Source organism: Topomyia yanbarensis, chromosome 1 (assembly GCF_030247195.1).
Source record: "Topomyia yanbarensis strain Yona2022 chromosome 1, ASM3024719v1, whole genome shotgun sequence".
Classification (NCBI taxonomy): Eukaryota; Metazoa; Arthropoda; class Insecta; order Diptera; family Culicidae; genus Topomyia; species Topomyia yanbarensis.
In genome coordinates, this window is record NC_080670.1 from 213901528 (window position 1) to 213925113 (window position 23586).

Genomic DNA, 23586 nt, shown 5'->3' on the forward strand with positions numbered 1-23586 from the left:
AAAATCAAAATTTACTTTTCAATGTGTTTTGACCGATGAAAATAAAAACATTATCATTTGACTCTCGTGACGTCTGGCGGTCGACATTTAGCGTTAGATCGCGAATCATTTATTTATAATTTTTGAGCGTAGTTCAAGTTACAGACAGCCGAGTTTCTTTCATTCGAAACCGGACCCGGCCCAAACCCGAAAAAATGATAACTGAGAAACCAGGGCCCGACCCGAACCCGAGGTTAAAAAATCTAATAATAAGCTAATCTAATACGAGCCCCAGCCCGACCCGAACCCGAGAATTTTAAAATCGAAATTCCCGAGCCCGGTTCGTAACTCAAAATAAAAAAAAATGGAAAACCAGAATCCGAGCCGAACCCGAAAATTTCAAAATGGGAAAATCCTCTTGCTCAGTCTTCACAGCGGAAGCTGCAGCCATCGCAATGGCAATGGCTAAAAGAGGCGCAGATGAACCAACCGTAATTTTAACCAACTCCTTGTCAGTCCTACGGGACATCGCATCAGGAACTTCAACCCACCCATTCGTACAGATCATCGAGTCCCACCGAGACCACCTGATCACACTGTGCTGGATCCCTGGCCACATCGGCATCAGAGGGAACATAGATGCCAACCGGCTAGCCATACGCAACAAACGTGCCTGAGCCCGACTACCAGAAGAAATACCATCATTCGGCATATACAGAGAATTAAACATCAACCTTCGGAACGGAACCACCAACCACTGGTGGAGATCCCGAGGCCACACACAGAAGGTCATGTGATCGGTTGACTGCTGGTCTGACCGAGACAGGTTGAAAGAATAACGAATACTCACGCCCACACCATCTCTAGGGAACCAACACCGGAATGTACCGCATGCAACACCCCATTCTCTGTACAACACCTCCTATGCAACTGCCAGACACTCGAGAACCTCCGGAGACAGTACTTCTTTTATTGTTAAAGGACCAAACGTGGACCCTCTGTCACACCTTCGCCTGCTGATGTAGTGATATTCCGCGACCCTTGCCAGTCAAACCACTAGCGGAACGAAACCGACTGTGGGTTCTCTGCCACATCCCCCACCGTGTGTAGGAGAAGTCTCCCACAATCCAGATCAGTCAAGATCGAACCCTCGAAGGCATCTCAATAGAGAATCGACGAGCCAACCTGAAACAATCAACGGTAGTGGAGAGGGCGCCCATGGCCCAGCAAGACTACCATAATCCAAAAGTCTCTTCCAGTACATCCCAACCACCCACCAACCCATTCAGTCAAGACCGAACCCTCGAAGGTATCTCAACAGAGGCACACCACAACCACACTATCAATGGACCCATTGTCACACCCTTGCGATGCTGGACAGGTCGCCTATAACCTTTTGGACCAGTGAATTGTCTGCTGCCGGGCTAGCCGATCGGCCTGCCCACCTACTGAAGCGACGAACCTACCTGAAACAACCACAGTCATCATCGAAGTGAAAACCAACTAACCGTGGGTCCTCTGGCACACCCCGGCCGGGTGCTGGAGAGGTCTCCCGCGAACCCGTTCAACCGAATAGACAACCAACCCCTTCAACAGAAAATATCCCAAAAAACCAAATAAAGCTAAATTTTAAACTCTAAAATGGAATGTAGTGAAATTAAAATTTTCTTTATTAACCAAAATTGACCATTGACTTTGTAATGTTCTGATAAACTTTCAAATCGCCGACGTCTTAACAGGGAGTTAGGAAAATTGACTACCTAGACGTGCAAAACTGGAAGCTTAATGATGACTGTTTCAATCAACCTAAACCGTTGAGCCAAATTTCTTTATTTTTTTAGCGATACCCATTCCTGTAAGAGCACGCCAATTTTTCAACTTTTGCTCGCAAGGATGTTAATTTATAAAACTAATAACATACATTTGAAGCTTTATGATGTAGTCAACTTCTATTTGATAGTTTTCACGACGCCACTCGCGTTACGATTTGGTACCATCAAGCTGGTGTCAGAGGTTTGTCTGGCGTATTCCTGATTGCTGATCAAGATTTTCAAATCGCGGAAATTTGGATGTTTTCACGAAGGAATCCGAATCATGCCAAGGACAATGGTTAAAATGCAAACATATTTGTATGACTGGGATCGCAGTTAAGCCAAGAGCGTACATAGTCCATATACATTGTCCTCTCGTGAGCAGTTGTTGTAGCAGTTTGTGAATCTGAGCAAACATTTTTTTATCATTTTATTGGTGAACACCGGCAATCAGTGGTTAAGTTAATATTTTTCGAAACCAATCGAATTTCCAAATTCGAAAAACCAGACCAGAATCCGAGAATTTTATAGAACTCGATCCCGATCTGAAACCCGTCGGGTACGGGTCGGATCCGGGTTTCTTGTTAATTCCTTTTTGTTTCAGTATTTGATCTTGGTGGCGATAGCCAGACGATGGCGGAACAGTATCCATGTCTCCCGATTCTCCCGGAACACAGATCCGTTGGAGTTTTGTCTACAGTCGAAAGAGGAGTAGTGTAGTACAGTATCAGGCATTCATTTTTTTTTTTTGGTGGCATCCAACGGGGAAAACATATCGAGGTGGTGAGTTAAACGAAAGCGATTATGTGAAAAAATCACCTCACAGGCAGAATGCGAACCTGCAACCTTTGGGACTCCGGCCCCTTGATGACGTCCCAGGAAGAATGGATGATTATCGTATTGGCGGCAGTGATCGTACGCGCAGCTGCCACCCAAAACATTTAAACTATTTAATTTCCCCGCTGGATACCAATGCCCGGGTTTTTTTATTATTGTCTAGTGTTTAATTTTAACTCATTACCCATCAGCCTTCAGTGGGCGACAGAGCTAATAAAGACTCGATTTCTGGTTCCTTGTCCTTGGTTTTTAATTACCTTTTTCTATTTGCCAAGTGCATAACTGATGTGAAGGCGTTTTAATAATAATAATCGCTTTTGACAATCAACCAATCCATTTCTTTGTAGGCACTATGGTGAAGAATGATTTCATGTTATGCCGTGAATTTTAAAGAATTGGAATTCTTTTCCAATGAGGTGCCTTTTACAAAGTTAAGGTTCGAAGAAAGCCTACGCGCGTGAAAATAATGATGAATGTGTCGACCGTTTCGCGACACGTAATACGATTAATAATTTCGTATGGTCGATTACAGATTCGGACTGCTTCACTACGTAGTTGGACTACACGTAGAATTTTATTTATGCATCGATAGCATACTTTTCTATCTGCCTCTCGTTTCTTTTTCTGTAAATTTTATGCATTGGACACTCATTAAATGCTTACTATAGATATATGCATAAAAACCGCAGCAGAAAAAAAGAGACGGGAATAAAAAGTATGCTAACCATGCATATCTTTATTTCTCAGTGTACTTTCCTTGTCTCAAACTCTATCTCTCTCATTCGCGAACTAAAAACTAGACATTACCTCGAGATATTGATTTTTGGTTGTTTTTTGCGAGCATCGTCTCAGATATAGATGGCGCACTGTAGTATTAGTTCCCGTTTTGAGTGTAAACAAGTTTCAACGGTGTAAATGGTGAAAAACGGTGCAATCGTGTGAAACGCGTGGAACGTTGAAAAAGTTGCGGAAATAGATGCGCAAAGTTAGTGAAAATAGTTGAGTATTACATGAATAATAATAAAAATAGTATTTGGCGTAAGGTTTGTGATAAGTTATAGTGAAAGTGCGATCATTGTGATATGTGTGAAAGAGTAGAGAAATCTTGTGATAGTCATTGATTTGAGTACTGGAAATGAACGGGTTACCGTAAAAGAGTACAGTAGTTGGAAACTGTTTTGTTGCCACCCGAGCAATAAATAGAAATAGCGAATCTAACTGAAATCAAAAAAGTTCGAATTATTTGATCGGAAGGTAAGTAAACAACACCATTTCATTGTACAATTTGTTTGCAATGTAGATTCATGTATTCAATGATTTAGCTGATATTTTGCATATGATTTAACCAACTTCGAAGTATTTTGTTTCGTTTCAAGATATTAAATTAAACAATATTCGTTTCGTATAGAAACTTGTGAGTATATAGTGTTAACTGACGTATTGTCGTGCTCGCTCAATGAAATCACTATTTCATTATGATCTCCAAAATGTCCCGCTGAGTCAAAACTCCGACAAACTTCTCTCTTTTGACGAACCTTCCGCTCCTAGTGTCTGCAATTAGGCACAATTTTAACATTTAGTTGTAGTTCCATTCAACGCAATCACATTCCAACTTACGAATTATTTCAGCATCCGTCACTAGAACGAACGGATCCTTCTCCAAGATTCGAGCAGCTTTTCCCACCGTGCATTCTGGGTTCACCTTGACGAATTGCTTGAAAATAGCTCTCGAGGATGGATCTGTTGGTTTAACTGATTTATTGACCAGCTTTCCCATTAGGTTGGACAAGCAAACAACTCCCTGCACTGTTCCGTCATTGTTGATCACCGGCAGTTGGTTAAGCCCATGGGAATTCATTATGCTAACGGCCTCTTTTATCGACGTGCTCGAGGTGATTGAGACTGGATTGTCCATCCTGATGAATGAAGTGACTAGCTGATCCCACCATCTGAAATTGATTAGTCATTAACCTGACACATCAGAAGGCTGCAACTTACTTATGATTATGAACGTTGACGCTTTCTTTGAAATTCCTTGCCTCCATCCAGTTGTCCGATACAAATTTCGTTAAATAGTTTCGAATATTATCCGGGAGAATAACAACGCAGTTCTGATTCTCCTTCAATGATTTGGCAGCAATCAATGCCACATGAGTATTTCCTCCAGCACTTCCTCCACAGAGCAAACCTTCCTCGGCGATCAGCTTTCGTGCCATAGTGAAAGCATCTTTGTCGTTATATTTGATCCACTGATCTACGACGAAGCGATCTAATACTGTTGGTACAAAATCATAACCTACTCCTTCCACTTCCCAGAATTTACAGTCCGTCTCGTTCAACTGGTTTGGGTAGGCTAGTATGGATCCCCAGGGATCCGAACAGACTACCTTACAGTTGGGATTTATTTCTTTAAGTTTCCTACCCAATCCAGTCGCCGTTCCACCGGTTCCCGCTCCCATCACCACCATGTCAACCTGATTGTCAAGTTGCCTCGCTATCTCCGCACCCGTTCCGTAGTAGTGCGACAGCGGATTGCACGAGTTCGTGTACTGATTCAGTATGACCGCATTCGGTCGTTCCCGTTGCAATCGTTGAGCTACCGCGATCAAACCGTCCGGTGAATCAAACGACGCTTCGTTCGATGTACGAATAACTTCGGCGCCGAGTGCTTGCAGTGTGTCAACCTTCTCGTTGGACATCTTCTCCGGCATGACGATTACGCAGCGGTAACCCTTGACGGCGGCACCTAGCGCCAAACCGATCCCTGTGTTACCGGACGTCGGTTCGATGATGGTGTAGCCCGGTTTCAGCAGGCCCTGCTCCTCCGCTTGCTCGATCATCTGCAACCCGATGCGGTCTTTGACCGAACCGGCCGGGTTGAGAAATTCGCATTTGACGTCTGGGGGGAATGAGATTGAGATTTTTCGATTTGCGGAACGAACGATACTTACAAACGTTGCATTTCACGTCGAACTGTTTGGGGATCTTATTGAGCTTGACCAGTGGGGTTTCACCGATCGCTTCCAGAATATTGTTCAAGGTTTTTTCGCGACAAACGCTGGATGGGAATATATATTAATTTTAATTAATACCTGAAGTATTGTGGAAGGTTTGATCGTATCGGTCAATAATTCCTGAAAGTAGTAAATTTATTTAATAAGGAAACACTAGAGCATAAGTGTTAAAAAATTTAATCAGTAAGAGTAAACGTGGCCTTCCATTCCAGTTCAACCTAAAAACTTATGGGTGGCTTCCAGATTGTGTCATGTGCCTTAGGTGTCATATAGAGGGTAGGGGACACCATGACACCTGACATTTAACTTATGGTCAAGATACTAAACAGTCGTCAATGTGATGCAATATCCTAGGTTCGTGTGGCATCTAAATTGATTTACTTTAACACATTTTTCGAAACCATCGAATCCAACGATGTAATTGGAGTATAGTAAATATTCTAGTATAATTATATTGGGTATGTGAAGGTAAAAATTGGGTATGTGGAGGTTCTAAATTCTATTCTAAAATTCTCCGGCATGAGAAGCTTCTCAATCAAAACAGTTTTTTCGTGTTTTCTGATCACAGCAGCGTCAAGAAAAAATGGTTTCGTAACCACTAGAAAAAGTTGGAAATGAAAGAGTTAATTCAATTCAGTTTTTAATTTAAATTATTTTTTAGTAGCTTGAACAACCTTAACTCAAATGTTTTAACAATCATAGTTTATTTGAAGACGTGAACCAGGCCACCATAACATCCACAATGTAAGTAGTTTAAACTGAGGCGGACATTAATTAAAACAATAATATTTAAATCGTCAACTTTTCTTCTAGGTACGAGTGAAATAAATCATACAACTGCCGGACCTAGTATTTCATTAAAATAATAGGAGTTGAACTGAAAAAGAACAATTGTTTGAAATCTATCCTCGGAAGAGACCAAATAACGAAACCTGGATGAGGTCGTTATTTGGTCGTTTAAGTGTTGGCAGTACTACGTACATATAAACTGGAACAATTCAATCCATATCACTTATTGAAGGTAAATATCAAAATGAAGATAATTTATGACTACGAAAAAAGCAAGCGTGAGTTATATTAACAAATGAGTTTATATCAAGCAAGGCGTTTATATGTCGTTCATGAGCTGATCTAGGCCTAGTTTAGATGTGGGTCAGAAAGAAAGGTACAAATGCTAAAAACAATCACAAAAAGCGGATCTCGGTAAGTTTTTTTTCACCAAAAGTATATCAGATGGATAAATGACTCAGGAAGCTACTAAGAGCGAACAATCGTAAGAATATGATGAAAAGGTTCTTCACTACGAGAAATTCAAATGTGAATTTTAAGAAAATTCATTTGATCAAAACATTTACCTTGAGAACGCTTTTAAAGCTTAACACAATTCTAGTTTGCATCACCTCCTACGACAAAACATGGGATCAGAAACTGAATTTTGTCCTACACTAATTTAGCTAAAATTTTTAAACATTTGTTTTTCTAGTTTAGCACACTGAAAGCACTGATGAATTTGACTCAATAAACTATATCGAACCGCCAGATGAATTTACTAGTAACAGAACATATAACAACTCTAATCGAATTTCAACAACATTCACTTACGTTGCTCGACTCTGGTGAGGATTGACCTCCTTTGTTCCCAGCTTCCAGGTACACCGAGATTTCTTATCCGGTCGCACAAAGTACGACTCGAAGTTGATAGCGTCGGTCTTGGCACACGGCTGGCCATTAATAGGGCAATTACGATGTTCGAGTCCCATTGTGTAAGGATCAAAACTATCCAGGAGAGGATAACCGTCTATCAAACACTTGAGATACTCTACGTATTGTCACTGTTTGGATATTAGCACGAGGACCGCAAAGCGATAACTGATGTCCATCCCGGCCAGCGGGGGCCTATTTATATTGCACAATATTGCCAAAAAAGTGTACCAAAGTGGACAGGAAAATCAATAACCATGACGGAAGCAACCTGCTACAGTATCTAATCTACATTTAGAACAGATAAGCTGATGCAACAATCTTTTAACATTATTGGAGTTATCTTTTTCGAGAATGCTGATAGCAGTAGGTTTATGAAAATTTGATCAATGTTATTGACATAGAAAGATGTGACTACGGTATACGGCCTATCAGATTTGTAACAGATGTGGGATTCGTTTGAATACTAATTAATATAGGGACCATTGCAAAACTATCCTTGGGGTTTAAAACATGTACATCAGAATTACAAAATTTTGCAGTCAAAGAACCGTCGATCAAAAGCTACCTGTATTAATTGAGCACGCCGTGTGCCCGCAATTACGCGTATCTGCTGAAACTGATCTCACGCACAGAAATCAGTTGTAAGCGTTAGAACATTTTTAAACTATCGCTGTGCGCCTGTTGCGTTCACGCTTTTCCCGCGCTCAAAAAAAAAAATCAAAGCAATCGCCAAATTTTCCTATTTTTTCCTGCTGAGTCACCGTGAGGCGACACCTCCCAGAAGAGATTCATACTCTCGCGAAATCTCCACGCATCCTATGGGGTCAACGTGTTGCATCCAGCTGATCGCGGACTGCTCCGTTTAGCGATTTGCTAATGTATTGATTTCGCGTGCATGTACAACGAGATGTGTAGTAGAAAACCGCCTTTGCTCGTTGTTGCCGGGGAGGAATGGGATGAAAATTAGGCTGTTCCCGTTTATGCAGATTTGGTATAGATGTTTCTTCTGGTGGGAAAGCGCTGCAATGTGGAAGCCGGTCATCTTCATACAAATCGACTTTCGTGTATTGTAACGCATAGAGTAATACTGTATCTGCAGTTCATCAAAGAAAAGCGAATAAACGAAACAGAAAGAGACGAAAAACGCAACTGCAATATTTGTGTTTACATAAACAAATCAATAACACCATGGTTCGAAAGATTTGCTACACGTGTTAGATAAGACTGAATTAGTTGTCTTTTGAATTAACCCCCTTTCAGACTTTTCTCAAAAGCAAGTTTATACGAAAAAAGATACTACCGTGCAAAATTTATCTTGCAATATGGAGAAGTAGATTTTGATTCAAACCAGTCTCAATAACGTTCTTATTGTGATATGCTGGTTAATGCGTGAAATACCTTCCTTCTTAACCATAGCTCCAGGCAAACTCCAACTCAAACCACACTACTTATGTACGAGAATGAAACCACCCTGCTTCAATACTGTGCTAAAGAGATTTACTGTATACTGTACTAAAAAGATAATTACAGGGTGAGCCATCTACATGTGACCCATTTAATTTTTTCTTGCATGGGTATTTATTTTGATCCAAGGAGATACAAATCAAGTACTTCTAGAATATTACTTGGCTCAAGAGAATGGCTTTTTCCTAGAAAGCATTTTCCAACTCTCGAGTGTAGCTCTCGGTAGCGCCACTATTTCACGTTCAGTATTTGATTGAAGTTGAGCCAAGATCCGTGGTTCGTTGTTGTACACATTGAATTTCAAAAATCCACACAAGTACAAGTCAGGTCGGACGAATGCGATTGCCAGTCAAGATAGCCATTTTTGGATATGATGCTACCAGAGAAGACACGAAACACTCGTTTTTGACACCCTCCGTGGACAAGCGTCCACATAATTTGCCAAAGTGAAAAGGAACTCTTCCGAAAAAAATAATTTTTGAACAAAAACAGATGGAGATGGTCCACTCTGTATAGGGTGAGAAAAATGCTACTGTCTCCATGTATTCATCAACTGAAAATTTCGTCTCGCTCTAGATTATTGTTACCATTACTCTGACATATGCCTATAATATGTAAGACTGGGTTAATAAATCAAAAGTATTAACTGTGACATGCACTCTCTAATAATTATAATCTCTTTTTAACGCTGTTGTACTTTGTACAACACTGGATTTTTCCGTTACCACTTCTTTTCAAAGGCATTTATCAATGTCAAGCCACTGTGTAGTCCTCAGGTAACATGTTATGGACAAACTATAATCATTTTTGTGCACTGACTAACCTCAACTGCAACAGTTGAATCTGAAATTGGTGGTTGATTGATTGATTACTGGATTTATTAAGGGGTGACTTTACTTTATTACCTTACTCATCACTCCTGAACATCGGTCTACATTTCATTTTCTTGTTTCAGAGCATCTTTTATATTTATTTTGTACACTTCTGCTTATTTCAGAAACAATGTTAGCTGTCCTTCCTAACTTCGTTGCGCAGTGCGTTTCGAATGAATTCGCCGATTTGGAATGTTTCCCTTAATCTTTCTATCTATCTACCCAAGTAACCAATAAGCATTATAACGTAGCCTAATATCTGCATTAGATCCACATATAGAGCTGTCTTAAAGAGCCGTGAAGCCCTAAATACTAATATAATACTGGTATTATGCCAGAAAAGGCGAAATATAGTGCTATTACTGTGCAGAAATTGACAGCTCGGTTCTGCAGTACTAATGCTTATATATAGAGTCAGCAAACAAATGTCAAATTTGAAAGCCTTATATTGGCACTACTAATGCTATTAAAAAGCTTCGGTTGGCTGTCATTGTCCGTCATGGTTTTAAAACCATTTCTTATGTTTCCTTTCGGTATGATGAGCAAAAAGGAAAAATGTTAAAATAAAATGTTCTGTTTAAAACCTAGGGGCAGATCACTTGTGATACATTTTGAAAAAATCAGCGAAATTAAATGCATTTCTTTCCATCAAAATAGAAATTCAAATTTTATTTTGCGTTGCGTGTAAGACGTCAAAACCCAACAAAAAAGTAGCCCTACATTCAACACAAGGTCGAACAAAGTGGAATGTTAAACAAACTTTTGTGCGAGGGAGTGCAAAGTTGATGAAAAAATGGAAAAACAAATGAATTTTTTTCTAATTTGATGCAAATTTGTTATACATTCCTAGAGTGATCTGCCCCTAGTTTAAAACCGTAATTGACTCTTCTAATTAATTGTAATGAATATTTTTAATGGGTTTTCGTTCTCACATGATACGAATGTTTTACGAAAATTACCTCGTCCTTCACGGTAAGTGCGCTGCGTTTGCTCCCTGGACTATATTGCATATGTTCGATTGAAATGAAATATGCCGAATATAATCTTCAAGAAGAATTGCATAACAAATAAATCCACAGCATTAAAATAGCATTATATCGGCTTTTTATTTGCTCTATAATGGCACTAAATGCACTTGTAAAGCTTACATGCTTTAAAGATCGTTGAAGCATGTACGCGTTATATCAGCTTTATATACGCTTAAAGAGCAAGCGATAATGCTATATGTCGGCTGAGCAGTTATGCATTATTGATGCTAATATAGAACTTTATTGCATTGTTAATGCTGTAATAGTTTCAATGCAACATTAGTGTAAATGTATAGCCAATATAGTGCAATGGCTTAATGCTTATGGTTACTTGGGTATCTATCTATCTATATACATAAACGTCAATGTTTGTATGTATGTGATTTATGGACTCCCAAACGGCTTAACCGATTGCTGTAAAAATTTATTCGCAGTAGACATTTGTTATGGAGCTGCTTGTGTGCTATTGGTTGGGGATTATCTGCCCGTCAGATGGCGCTTCGGAACAAATTGTGTTCTACTTCTATTTCGTTGAAAGTCGCAGCAATGCGCGACGAGTGTTAGCTGGTCCATTATAATGAGGACTTCTGATATTGAAGCGTTTGATAGTGAGCGGATTTGGCACTCTGTACGATACCAGCCCCCCAATTCTTTTAGTCTGCATGCGTGCAGCGTTATTCCGTCAGCCAATACTAGAAGCAATTATGTCCTGCTGCAACTTCGAATGATACTGGTCGTCTCTCAAATAATTACAGCTTCCAACAGTACGGGTTATCAAACGATCGTCTTTGGATCGACTTGACGGAATTTGAGGAATCGACTTTTGATACGGACACATGGTGATAAATCGTCAGTTTAGGGCGTCCGAGGGCTACGCACAAAAGTCCATGAAGTTTTCTAAGCAATCTTCTCTTTCCATTACAACCATTGTCCTCATCGATACCTGTTTAGATAATATTATTCATTCTCATCAGCTGTTTGGCGATACATATGCTGTTTATAGAAATTATCTTGGTTTTTTAACAGCCTTAAATCACACGGTGGGGGTGTGCTCATCGCTGTATCATCGGCATTGAACAGTTTCGTCGATCCAACACTTGGTGATGTTTCACTTGAACAGCTTTTCGTCAAACTGAATCTAGCTGAAATCGGTGTAATATATTTACCACCAGATCGCGCAAATTGATCTAGTTAAATTTGGAATATACGTGACAATGTCGTACCTGTAGTCAACATGCTTTACTCTATATTTTTCCTCCTTCATGGGGTATTCTACAACGTAACGACCTAGATCTTAGGCATTTTCAATGTATTGCCGTACACGTTGTTGATTTGTCAGATATCATGATAAGTAATAACTATCGATCCTATAATCTTTTTCTGTACAAACACTGCTCCATTCGAAGACAAGAAATCTTACGTAAAAAACCATCGACAGTTTTGGAAATTTAACACCAAGCGGAAGAAGAGCGGATGTTTTTGAAAGAACAATCTGCTAGACTGGCTTTGGGGAAGTGTGCCCTATTCGCCATTCACTTTGACGGCGCATCCAATGAAACTACTTTATCTGCTGGTCACATTACGCACGCTTTTTACCATTAAATGTGTCCTTTAAAAAGATTCACGGGTACAGCCCAGCAGGTTATATCAGCAATCTGCAAATTGAAATATTCAGTTACTCTTGGTCTTGACATCATACCTTCGTGTGTTCTCAAGAAATGCGCTGATGTGTTAATTTTCCCGCTGACAGCTCTATTCAAAAGTTCTGTTAAAAATTAGTATGCCATGCGAATTCAAAAAAAATTATAGTTGAGATTTCGATTATAGCAGACTTGATCGTGGTAGGCGTTGCCAGATAGAGTAAGAAAATTTTCATTGTCAATTGTACACGTGGATGGATCGGAAGCAAAAAATATAGTTTATGTGCCGAGCCAGTGCATTTTTCCTCGATGATTGTCAGAAGGTGAACCGTACTAATCTGGGCATTGTCTCCAACAGTAGTCATTCGTACCTTTTAGGTAAGCCGTACAAACCGGACGTCATCCCTGTTGCTGTCACTAACAAGTTCCTCCAGGCAGTGTCGTTGCACCTCCACCTGGAAAAGGTTAATTATATTTCCTATGTTCACTAAAGGAGATCAACGAAATGTTGAAAATTACCGAGGAATGATGTCGCTTTGTGTTTTTTTTCCAAAGTGGTTGAGATGTGGTCATGGTCAGATGGTAATGCCTGCTACAATTAATGAAGTGTTTGCGGATTTCGATTTTAACGTGTCATCTCCTACCGTCAAGAATCAATTATTGGGGAGTTCTTGATTTGTCATACCACTTAATCTGTATTTCTTGAGCGTTGTTTCAAAAAGACATATCTGCAATGAGTTACTCTCTTTGTTTCCTTTCTCTTCTGTTAATAATTCGGTCGCTTTAGCATTTATCTCTTAACTCTTTGCATAATATGCTAATTAAAACCACCGTCTTTCGATCTGTACTGTAAAATAAGTGAAAAGTGTTATAGTGACGCCGTAAAAATCGAAAGAGAAAGGAAACAAAGAGAGTAACTCATTGTAGATATGTCGTTTTGAATAAAAGCTCTAGATTTCTATTTGCTGCTTTTTCTTTTATAATTATGGATCCTGTTTATTTTTTCGTTAGTTTGTTATAATTTTATTTTTTGTTTATTATTAAGTTTTGTAATACCAATCCATTTAATTCAAAAGATGGTGTTTTTTCGGCAATTTGAGATGATTTTAATTGATGTGTCGCTCAAATTGGCAATTAGGTCAGATGATAAAAATAATAATAGTGTGCATTTCAATGATTTTAGGACAGTACAATGGTTTCGGGGTATACAGAAATAATTTGTCGGTGGCCAGCATTGTCTCAGATATGTACTAGAATCATTCTAGTGGTTTACTGGACAAGTCCTCATGAATCAATTGAAGTGTCCTAGAATGATTTTGTGGGATATACGATCAAAACCCCAGAACTTTCGGGAGACCCACACTGCACTGGCGGTGCCATAAAAACTTCCTAAAGCTTCAATGTTCGACCATCGATTAAAGAGAGATATCGAAGCGACCGTTTATTTTTTGCAACTTGCCGTGAATGAGAATATTTACAATACCAAATGCCTGCCGAAAGTAGTCGCCTTCATCCGGAAACCTCAGTTGTTGGCTGGTACTGACATCGGCTTTCTACACCAAAAAGTAGTAGGAAGAAATAAACCTTCCGAACATCATCGTTGGCACCGAAGAACGTGAACCCCTTTGAACGTTCCCAAGTTCCGGTTAATCGAAAGATCTCCCTTCTACTTTTAGAAGAATAACACAGTATGCTGTTTCAGTGCACTCAAATTGTTTTGTTTTTGTCGAACAGTTTTGTTACCTTATTAGAAACCTCAGCGAAAAACCGGATTGTCATCTTTACAAAATTAAAAGAAATGGGGTCGCTGTCTAGACTTTTTACTTGACACAATTGAAAAATAATGACAATCAAATCACACACCTTACACAAATACAGGTCTTTTGCAAAACTTCGCTAAAATTTAAAGTTGTTGGAGCTTGTGAATACAACATAATACACTTCAAATCTACTTTGCAGAAACACGCTCCGGATCAATGGGTGCTGATTTGATCGCCTCATTAAATTACTCATCCTTAAAAAAATATCTTTTATAAATTGTGCTAAAAAATATATATCTTTATCCCAACGGCCACACTCAAACACCGTTGACGAGTTCCTCCGCTGACGTGATGTAATCCAGCATATCTCGCTGGGTGAGAATCCCCACCACGGTTTCGTTGAGCTGGAAGATTTCTGTGTTCGTATCTGTCGGTAGAAAATTAAAATTAATCCTCGATCAAACCATGACCCCATCGCCGTAATACAACTTACATCTTTTTTCCTTCTGTATAACCAGCACAAAAGGATCCTTTTCAAGAATACGCGAAACGTGTCCGAGACTGTCGGACCGGTCTACCTTTACAAATTGTTTAAAAATGGCCTTCGACACGGGATCGCTCGGACTGGCCAGCCGGTTCAGTAGTTTGCTCATCAGATTCGGTAGGTAGACCATACCCTTGATCGTTCCTTCGCGATCGATCACCGGCAGCTGATTGACGTCGTCCCGCTTCATAATGCTGATCACCTCCCGGAGGCAGACATCGGTGGACACTGTAAGCGGAGTGGTGATGTTTAGAGTTGAGACGCTGTTGTTCCACCATCTGGAAAATAGAGTCGATTAAAAGTTTGCTTTGGTATCGCTAATAGTCACTTACTTATGCTTGTGGACGTTAGCCGAGGTTTTGAAATTGCGAGCCTCCATCCAGTTGTCCGACACAAATTTGCTTAAGTAGTTTCGAATGTTGTCCGGTAGGATCACAACACAGTTTTGTCCTTCTTTCAAGTTTTTGGCAGCTTCTAAAGCAACGGCAACATTTCCTCCGCTACTGCCTCCACAGAGGAATCCCTCTTCGGCAATTAACCGCCGAGCCATCGGCAGGGCCAGCTTGTCATTGAACTTGATCCAGCGGTCCACCACGCTTCGGTCCAGTACAGTTGGAATGAAGTCGTAGCCTACGCCTTCCACTTCGTAGTATGAAACGTCCGATTGATTAAGCTCCGCCGGTTCCGCTAGGACCGATCCCTCGGGATCCGCTCCGACGATCACGCAGTGCGGGTTTACTTCTTTGATCTTTCTACCTATACCGGCAACGGTGCCCCCCGTTCCAGCTCCAACCACCACCATATCGACTTTACCTTCCAATTGATCCAAAAGCTCCGCCCCGGTTCCGTCATAGTGAGCCAGAGGGTTTCCCGCATTTGTGTACTGATTCAGTAGGATCGAGTTGGGAATCTCCTTCTCCAGTCGCTGCGCGACAGCGATTAGGCCCTCGGGAGAATCGAATGCCGCCTCCGTTGGCGTACGGAGCACGGTTGCACCGAGCGCCTTCAACGTGTCCACCTTTTCGTTGGACATCTTCTCCGGCATAACGATCAGGCAGTTGTAACCCTTGACGGCAGCTCCCATGGCGAGACCGATGCCGGTGTTACCCGAGGTTGGTTCGATGATGGTGTGCCCTGGTTTTAGCAGACCTTTACGCTCCGCTTCCTCGATCATCCGTAGACCGATGCGATCCTTGACCGATCCTCCTGGACTGAGAAACTCGCATTTGGCGTCTGTGATGGGATAGAGTCGAGGTTGGGTTTGGCTTCTATGGAAATGGTTTTAGATAACTTACACAAGTTGCATTTCAGGCCAGCCGCTTGCGGGATTTTGTTTAGTTTGACAAGCGGAGTGTTCCCAACGGCTTCCAGAATTGTTCCCAGAATTTTAGCTCGGCTGGCTCTGTGAATCGAAATATAAACAACATTAAGGTGAAAATATGTGGATGTCACGTTGCTAGGCACCGATTCGCTTGTTTACATTGAGAAAAACTGAAAGCTGAAGTGAAAATTCAAACGCACAAATGAGAGTTTCTGAACATTTTTCTTTGGTCATCTGCACATTAGCAGAAAATTTGAAGTTTTGTTAGTAAACGATTAAAGTTTCGCGAGTGTTTTTGCAGTGGTGTGTGAATAAAGTGCATTTGAAAAAGTGCAATGAAAACGAGAAGAAAAATAAGAGGGTTTCGAAAAGAAACCCCAAGTGAAGAGTGGTGATATTTTCGCACAAAATAGGAGCTACAGATGGCATTCTGTCAAAAACTCGGATTGATTGTATAGGAAAATGTTCTAGCTTCCTGAAGTAGCAGTTTCGTGGCACACAAGCAAGGTTAGTGTGTTGAAAAACGTATTTTTATATTTGCTCATGTCAGATACATGGTTAGGCAGAGGAGAGGGGTGTGTGCGGCGTAGGAGCTATGTTGTGGCTTGCATGTATAATGTCCTTAACTGATGCAAAAATGTACAGATTTCGATTGGTGATGGGTAGCCCCGCTATATGTGCTTCCCAGAGAGCAATGCTCCGTCCATGCCAATTGCTGATAACCTAACAAACATACAAGGTTTCCCCTTTCAAAGCGAATTTCTTATCGTACTGGGAAACAGGTGAATCAATACATGCCTCTGTTCGCGTGGCGCACAGACGCAACAGCAGCGTCAGTTCAATCGCAGCCTACTGAGCACGAGCGCAACGTCAACACGCGCGGTCAACACAGTTCGATGTGGGTCTTTTCGGAACTTGATAACGTGGGCTCGATTTATTTCCCACTGATAACAAGTTTGTGGGTTTGAATAATAGAATCGAACTGTTTTTGTGTTTTTTATTTATTTAATCTTTTTTAGTCACCGCAAATGTTGATAAACAGTGCTAAGTTTGTAAATGTTCCCTGTTTGCGGTTTGAGCGCTGTTATGTGTTATGATGGTATCAGATTATTCGAACGTGGCGTAAAATGCTATGAGCTTGTTTCCGAGAGGAAATAAAAACAAACAACAAATGCTAATTTGTTGATTTCAATCTAACAATTGCGTGATTTTGGAGGATCGAGCCTTTAAAATCCGAAGATTACTACAGAGTCTTGTTATCAATTTTGGCGTTTTCTAATTGATTTTTTTTCAACGGTTGACGCTAGCACTTTGAGTTGTGCCAAACATCATACGCAATTTTGTTTGCTGACCTGTTTTGAGGTTATCGGAGCGCAAATATTATTTCACCAGAACGTATTTGAAACGAAAGTTGTTTTGTTAGGTCATAGCTTCACTGGTGTATGGTACTTCCATGTTACGTGAGTAGAGTGATGTGGCGCCAAACGTGCATGTTGTTAAATCACGCAGAGGTTTTTGCGTCGATGAAAAGATATTTAACTAACTAAAAGAAAAGTTGTGTAAGCTTTGAAACGTCTATATCTTTTGTTGTACTAAATGGAAGTTATCAATTTTTATTTAAATTGATTTAATTTTTGGAGTAGGCATTAATAACGAAAAAACTGTTTTGAAAAATCTTTCGAAAATCTCCATCTCGATCAGAGCCGTCAGTATGGTGCAACAATCGAATACTAAAATGATGAACAGTTTTAAATCTAAGTCCGCTACAGATGTATTTTTATTACCATTTGTATTAAGCTGTTTAAAGCAAATGGAGTACCTCCCCAAGAGAATTACCATACCGAGAAGGAAATACTAGTGTAATGTGCACGGCTGGTGGATTGCGATTCGATCAGTTTGAATCGTTCAGTGCTACTAGCAGAGGCCACTATTTGTATTTTCGATGATTGGAAAGTAACATACACAAAATGCGAAAATTTCATGCATAACGAGTCGCTGATCTTGAACAGAAACAATTATGTGAACTTGCAGGGTCTCCTCTTTTCGGAAAATTAACACCGGGTGAGAAGACGATTATTAGGATTTCTGCAAAACCGTCTTAGATCTACAGTGCGCGAGGTGGAATAGTTGATCAAGGTGAAAATGGAACTTGTTCCTACAGAAGTTTCACACATCCAGCTACACCATACGAGACAAGTAGTAATAATAACATTCAACAATAACGGCACCTTGGTCTTACGGGAATTCGCCCCCACGATCTGGCACCGCACACCAGTACGGATTATATTGAAAGATGCATATCGAAGTATGGAGAAGTGGAATCCATCACAAACGACACTTCGAAAAACTTTTTCGTTTTCCCTGGCATTCTCAACGGTGTTCGGGTGCTGCGAATGCGGCTAAACCAATCTATACTGTCATAGTTGGCTTTCGAGAGCAAATCATCTTAGGTGTTAACTACGTACAAAGAACTCTATGCACATACCCTGGGCAGACGCCCACGTGCCAGTTCTGTAACCAGACGACGCACTACGGTAAACCTACACCATGTACCAAAACAACCAAAGAAAATTCACCTACTACAACCAACACCATCAAACAGCCCTCGACATCTGCAGATGCGCCACAGACAGCTGGCCAAAAAATAAATGCCGGACAAACAATATTAGAACAAGAAAGAAGACGGCTATACTAAAATTACACGAAAACACAAAAAGCATCAAGCGTCTAACAGTGATATTCAGAACTATTCTAGCGATGATGGCATGGACGCAAACACGAGTGAATGAGAAGGCAGAATGATCAGCAAGTGGCAGAGGGGTCATTGGAAAATCGGTAGAGCTAACACCTACTACATCCCGAGATTAAGTAGTTTGCATGGGGTGATTGCACCATATGCAGAAAACTTTTTTCTCGTAATACCACTGGATGGACTCATTTGCCCCATCTACAAAAAGAACGGAGTGCGCTAATTACAGGGCGATATCTCTTCTGAACTCGGCGTACAAAATACTGTCGTGTATGTATCCTGTTTAGCAGACTGAGACCGATTGAGGAGTCCTTCGTCGGCGAATACCAGGCTGGTTTTCGTGAGGAATCAAATGTTCAGCCTGCGGATGATACTAGACAAATTCCGGGAGTACAACTTGCAGATCCACCATCTGTTCATTGATTTTAAGGCGGCGTACGATTCAGTGAAAAGAAATGAGCTGAGGCAGATTATGTCAGAAGATATTGATGTAATTGGAATTGATCGTAGAGCAGTGAAAGAGGCCTTCGTGCCTTTTAAGAAGAAGACAGTGAGGATAGACATAGTCATCAACTCAGCCAGGACAAAGAACACGGTCGCAGGTAAAGAGAGAGAGAGGCAGCTCTAGTGGTGTTGGTTCCGAGGTAGTGCTTGGTGGGGACGTGTTTGAAGTGATCGAAGAATTCGTTTATCTTTATACACTTGTGATTTGCGATAACGATGTTTCCCGTGAGGTAAAACGGCGTATTGCAGCTGCTAACCTGGCCTTCTACGGTCTATGTAACTAGCTTAGGTCCAGCAACCTGTAAACGTCAACAAAATTCGCCTTATACATAACACTGTCACTCTTTATGGCCACGAAGCGTGGACGTTGAGGGAGGCAGATACGAGAATATTCTGACTCTTCGAGCGTAAAGTGCTGCGGCCAATATTCCGCCAGGTATACAAAACTGCGGATATTATTGAATAGATAAAATACGGCAAACTTCAATAGGTTGGTCATGTGGTAGGAATGACGAAAGAAAGCATTGTGAAAACAATATTCAGCAGGAAGCCAGGAAACAGAAGCCGACTTCGTGGGAGGCCACGGACGGGAACTGGAAGGATGCCGCTCAAGACCGACAAAGATACGATATGCCGGGCATTGGTGAGATGGCGCTGTAGCCAACAAGGTACATGGTAGGTACCACTGCCGGCCAGTAGAATTTAGAAAGTTAACAGACATGACTTTTAGAAGTTATGGACCGAGTACATAACCACAAATTGATAAATGGGCGTTTTGGGTAGAAACTGCCGACGAGCACCACCGTTTCGGACAGAAGCGACATCCGGCGAGGACTAGCGTTTCGGGAGCAAACTGAGAATGGCAACCCAGCAGCAACCTCGAGGATCTACCAAGACAGATACCCTCGAGGACAGAAGAGGTTATAGTAATGAGAGGCACCATGCCTACGACGACATACATCGGATGGGTTAACTACGAATGGGTATTCGACGGTTCAGAGTTGGGGTTCCCGGTGTTGAAATGGAACATGGTTTGACGAAGATGATACTCCAGCACAAGTTGGTTCTAAAGCTCAACGAAGACTTCTACGAATCTGTAGAAAGGGTCTCCGAAGAGCTAGAAAGTGTCAGGAAGGTTAAAGTCAGGATGGATGAGGACGTATGAGAACGGAAAAGTCCACGATCTACTGATCCCCATGCCAGACAAGTATCGATACGTCAAACTTTTGATTGATTGTATTTTTTTTTTCCGAATGAAGAACTTGGTGTAAAGCCCATCATGGAAATCAAAATTGATGCTGAAACTGGGGAAGAGCAGTTGAGGCTGAATCGAAAAAAAAAATGTGTCGCTGTTGTATGGGTTACGAATGAGCCTTAAATATATGTTGTACCGTATTGTGAACATCTACGGTGTCACTCTGTGCACACACACGAAAAATGAGTTCTTGCACATGGAGTTCATCATAGTAGCCCTTGACTTTGTCTCTTTGATATTTCGACCAACCTACAGGTAAGACGCACGATAATATATTGTACCGGTTGATTCCTTTCCCAGTCCGGGGTATATAGAATACACAGCTGTCTTTCAGATTATATACCCAAGGAAAGAGGTAATCCGATAGTTCCGTTGCAACGAAACTGGTCATTTTAAGACCGAATGTACGCTGAAGCATCTATGGATGGGGGCCAACAAAAGCATTTGCTATGATGACCAAAGCGGACCACGGCATGAGAGTTAGATTGGTCATCGACACGGGTGCAAGCGACCTTATTGTGAAGGACGAGAAGCTGTTGAAAGACGTTTAAGAGCTGGAGAAGCCGATCAGAATCTGTGGGCTGATTGGAAAAAAGCGATTAAAAGTGTTGTGGAAAACAATGAAATAAAAAAAAAGTGGAATTGTACAATGTTCTTTTAACTCCGTGCCTTGAAGAGAATCTCTTTTCGGTTGGAAGGAGCAATTTTACAGGTGAAGAGATTATCTACGAATATGAAAATAATATAAGCAAGCTCGGCATTGTTTGCAAAAAGTGAGCTTTGAAATAATACGCTATATCGGTAAATTCAGATTTAGAGAAACTAATTTAGAAGGATATGATTGAGGGTATCAATCAAGCTTTTGAAAATATTAGTGGAGCAAACGTCAACTTGGTTGGTTGGAACTCATACAACCGGAACGCATGGACCAGGAAACATGATGGGTATCGTGTAACTTTTATTGCAGAATTTATGCACTTTCTCGAGGTTTACCTCATGAAATAGAAATCGAAGGCTTGCGAGAAATTTAAAGAATTCGAAGCTATGGCTATCATTCTTCGAATGCCGTATTTCAAAGCTGAGGTTTATTAAGGCGCCATGGACCATTCGCCTGTTTTGGAAATGATATGCATTTCGAAAATGCTTCCACTCTCCGTATTTCTTTTTCGTCGTCGCTAGAGCAGCTTTGGTTTTCACTGTTGGATGTTTGGTGTTTTTAGTGACTCTGGCATAGCCGTTTTTCTTTTTTTCCGTCAATCATCATTCTTTGTGAATGATAAGCCGGTAAATTACGCAGATAACATTACCTTTGTTTAGAAAACATGTGACTCTCGGAAGCCGGCTAACCAGAGTTTACAAAAAAAAAACGAAAAGCTAAACAAAATCTTTGCCTTTTAAAGTTTCTGTATAATATAAGATTAAATAAATAAATAGATAATATACTACACTTTATAGGTGTCCCTCTTCGACACCTCCAACTCATAACGATTAAAAACCAACATCCTTCCATTAAGTAGAGATTACGCCTCAACAGTAGACAAACTAAAACGGTTCTACCCTGAATCGATTCTGAACCCAAAACTGAGGCCAAAACGTTTCGAAACCAATTTCATCATTTCATTTTCTTTTTCAATATTTGCCATCTCTAAATAGGCTAAATGGCACAATTCATTCACTGAACTCAGTTTTAATGACGTTTGTTATGAAGAACCAGTATTTTTAAGTTTTTTTAAGTTTCGGCTCAACGATAATCATTTTTACCGTTTCTGCCAGAGACCATTTCATCAGAAATTTTGTTGAGTCACTCAGGACTAGAAAAATGCGTAGGAACTACGGATTCGGGACACTTTCATTATACTGTAACAGAGCCTCTAAGAGTCAGATTGGGAATGTTTTTACAGCGAATTGTTTGGATAATACACATATTTCAGTGGCGAAAGATTTGTCTTGTGCAATATTAAAAAAAAAATGAAAAATTTATTCTGTGCACCAACGTCGAAAACCAGAAGATGCCATTTAATAGATGACGAAATATATGTTAAGATAGTTTCCAGATAGGGGTCTAGACAAAAATTTTGGGGTGGCATCTCTAGCAAATTTGCGTTTGTTTTCGCCGCGAAATTTTCTCGGAAACTGATGATCCAGCAAGAAATTTGCAGTTGCTGAAAACCAAACTTTATCACATTCATTCATTCAAACAATGGACTGAAGCTATATGGTTAACCTTTTATTAGTGCTAATAAACTGCCTAAATTTGCTAAAGATTTTTAGAAACAATACAAAAATGCGCTTTAAAACTTAAAAAAAAATTAAAAAAACCCTTTTAGAAACATATTTTGTTCAAATCTGAATAATGTCAAAGTTGTATTATATGTGAAAGTCGGTAAAGTCGCTGATGTAGGTCAGTTATCTTTATAGTGTTTCAAAACACTAGAATAGGTGCACGGTTTTCTCTCTTCCTTTTCCTTGTCTGTGCCATCACTATAGTATTCATTAGAATGGCAAAATTGGTAGATTTATGGATAGAATAGCATCGCCAATTTGCTTATTAAGAGCGAGTAAAAAATACCCGAAATATGTTCAAGCAAATACACCGTTGATGGCCTATAATTATTAAATTTGCTTCACAGATACCAATTATCTAGTTTGCTATGACGGATAGGCCTATTTCTAGCTATGCCTACTCATCTTCATTCACCAATGCCCAAATTCACCCCCGTTACCGGTTGGCATCCCATCATCCCACAGCCTGCTTTATCCTGTACTGTACACATACTTACAGCGGCTCGTGGTGATGTGGGCTCGGTTGCTCGGTGCCGACCGCCCAGGTACAACGCGACGGTAGATCAGGCCGTTTGAAGCTAGCCAGAAACTCCTCACGCGATTCGGCATCGCTGTTCTGTAGCCCATTTTGTTGGTGGCCATTCATCGGACACTGGCGATGTTCGTTGGACATTTCGGCTTCACACAGAAAAAAACACTCCACTTTTTTACTCTATTGATTATCAAGAGAACGACAAAAATAACACTTAGAACTTCACCGAAAAAAAAGAACAACCGCTCTCAGCTACGATTCGAGCCCGACTGAACCGTTACCCGGTGTC

At 40.6% G+C, this 23586-nt stretch overlaps 2 protein-coding genes across 2 annotated transcripts; both read right to left on the reverse strand.

The window, feature by feature from the left end:
- Positions 1–3975: 3975 nt before the first annotated feature.
- Positions 3976–7498, reverse strand: LOC131692058 (cystathionine beta-synthase-like protein). The gene is made up of 5 exons (XM_058978910.1): positions 7244–7498; positions 5579–5685; positions 4626–5526; positions 4245–4576; positions 3976–4178 (listed from the first exon to the last, which is right to left on the reverse strand). Exons 1-5 carry the CDS (start codon positions 7399–7401, stop codon positions 4093–4095), a joined length of 1584 nt encoding a protein of 527 aa, XP_058834893.1. The 5' UTR covers positions 7402–7498; the 3' UTR covers positions 3976–4092.
- A 6655-nt stretch (positions 7499–14153) lies between these two features.
- On the reverse strand, positions 14154–23580 carry LOC131692051 (cystathionine beta-synthase-like). The gene is made up of 5 exons (XM_058978898.1): positions 23263–23580; positions 15949–16055; positions 14986–15886; positions 14603–14931; positions 14154–14536 (listed from the first exon to the last, which is right to left on the reverse strand). The coding sequence occupies exons 1-5, from the start codon at positions 23436–23438 to the stop codon at positions 14427–14429; spliced, it is 1623 nt and encodes a 540-aa protein (XP_058834881.1). The 5' UTR covers positions 23439–23580; the 3' UTR covers positions 14154–14426.
- Between the last annotated feature and the right edge of the window lie 6 nt (positions 23581–23586).

Excerpts from the sequence above, each read along its gene's own strand:
- LOC131692058 (XM_058978910.1), bottom strand. The coding sequence starts at position 7,401 with ATGGGACTCGAACATCGTAATTGCCCTATTAATGGCCAGCCGTGTGCC. Across the intron at positions 4,577-4,625 it reads GTCAACGTTCATAATCATAA|ATGGTGGGATCAGCTAGTCA; the intron begins GTAAGTTGCAGC and ends AATCAATTTCAG. Across the intron at positions 4,179-4,244 it reads GACGGATGCTGAAATAATTC|ACACTAGGAGCGGAAGGTTC; the intron begins GTAAGTTGGAAT and ends GCCTAATTGCAG.
- LOC131692051 (XM_058978898.1), bottom strand. The coding sequence starts at position 23,438 with ATGTCCAACGAACATCGCCAGTGTCCGATGAATGGCCACCAACAAAAT. Across the intron at positions 15,887-15,948 it reads TGGCCTGAAATGCAACTTGT|ACGCCAAATGCGAGTTTCTC; the intron begins GTAAGTTATCTA and ends ATCCCATCACAG. Across the intron at positions 14,537-14,602 it reads TATACAGAAGGAAAAAAGAT|ATACGAACACAGAAATCTTC; the intron begins GTAAGTTGTATT and ends TTCTACCGACAG.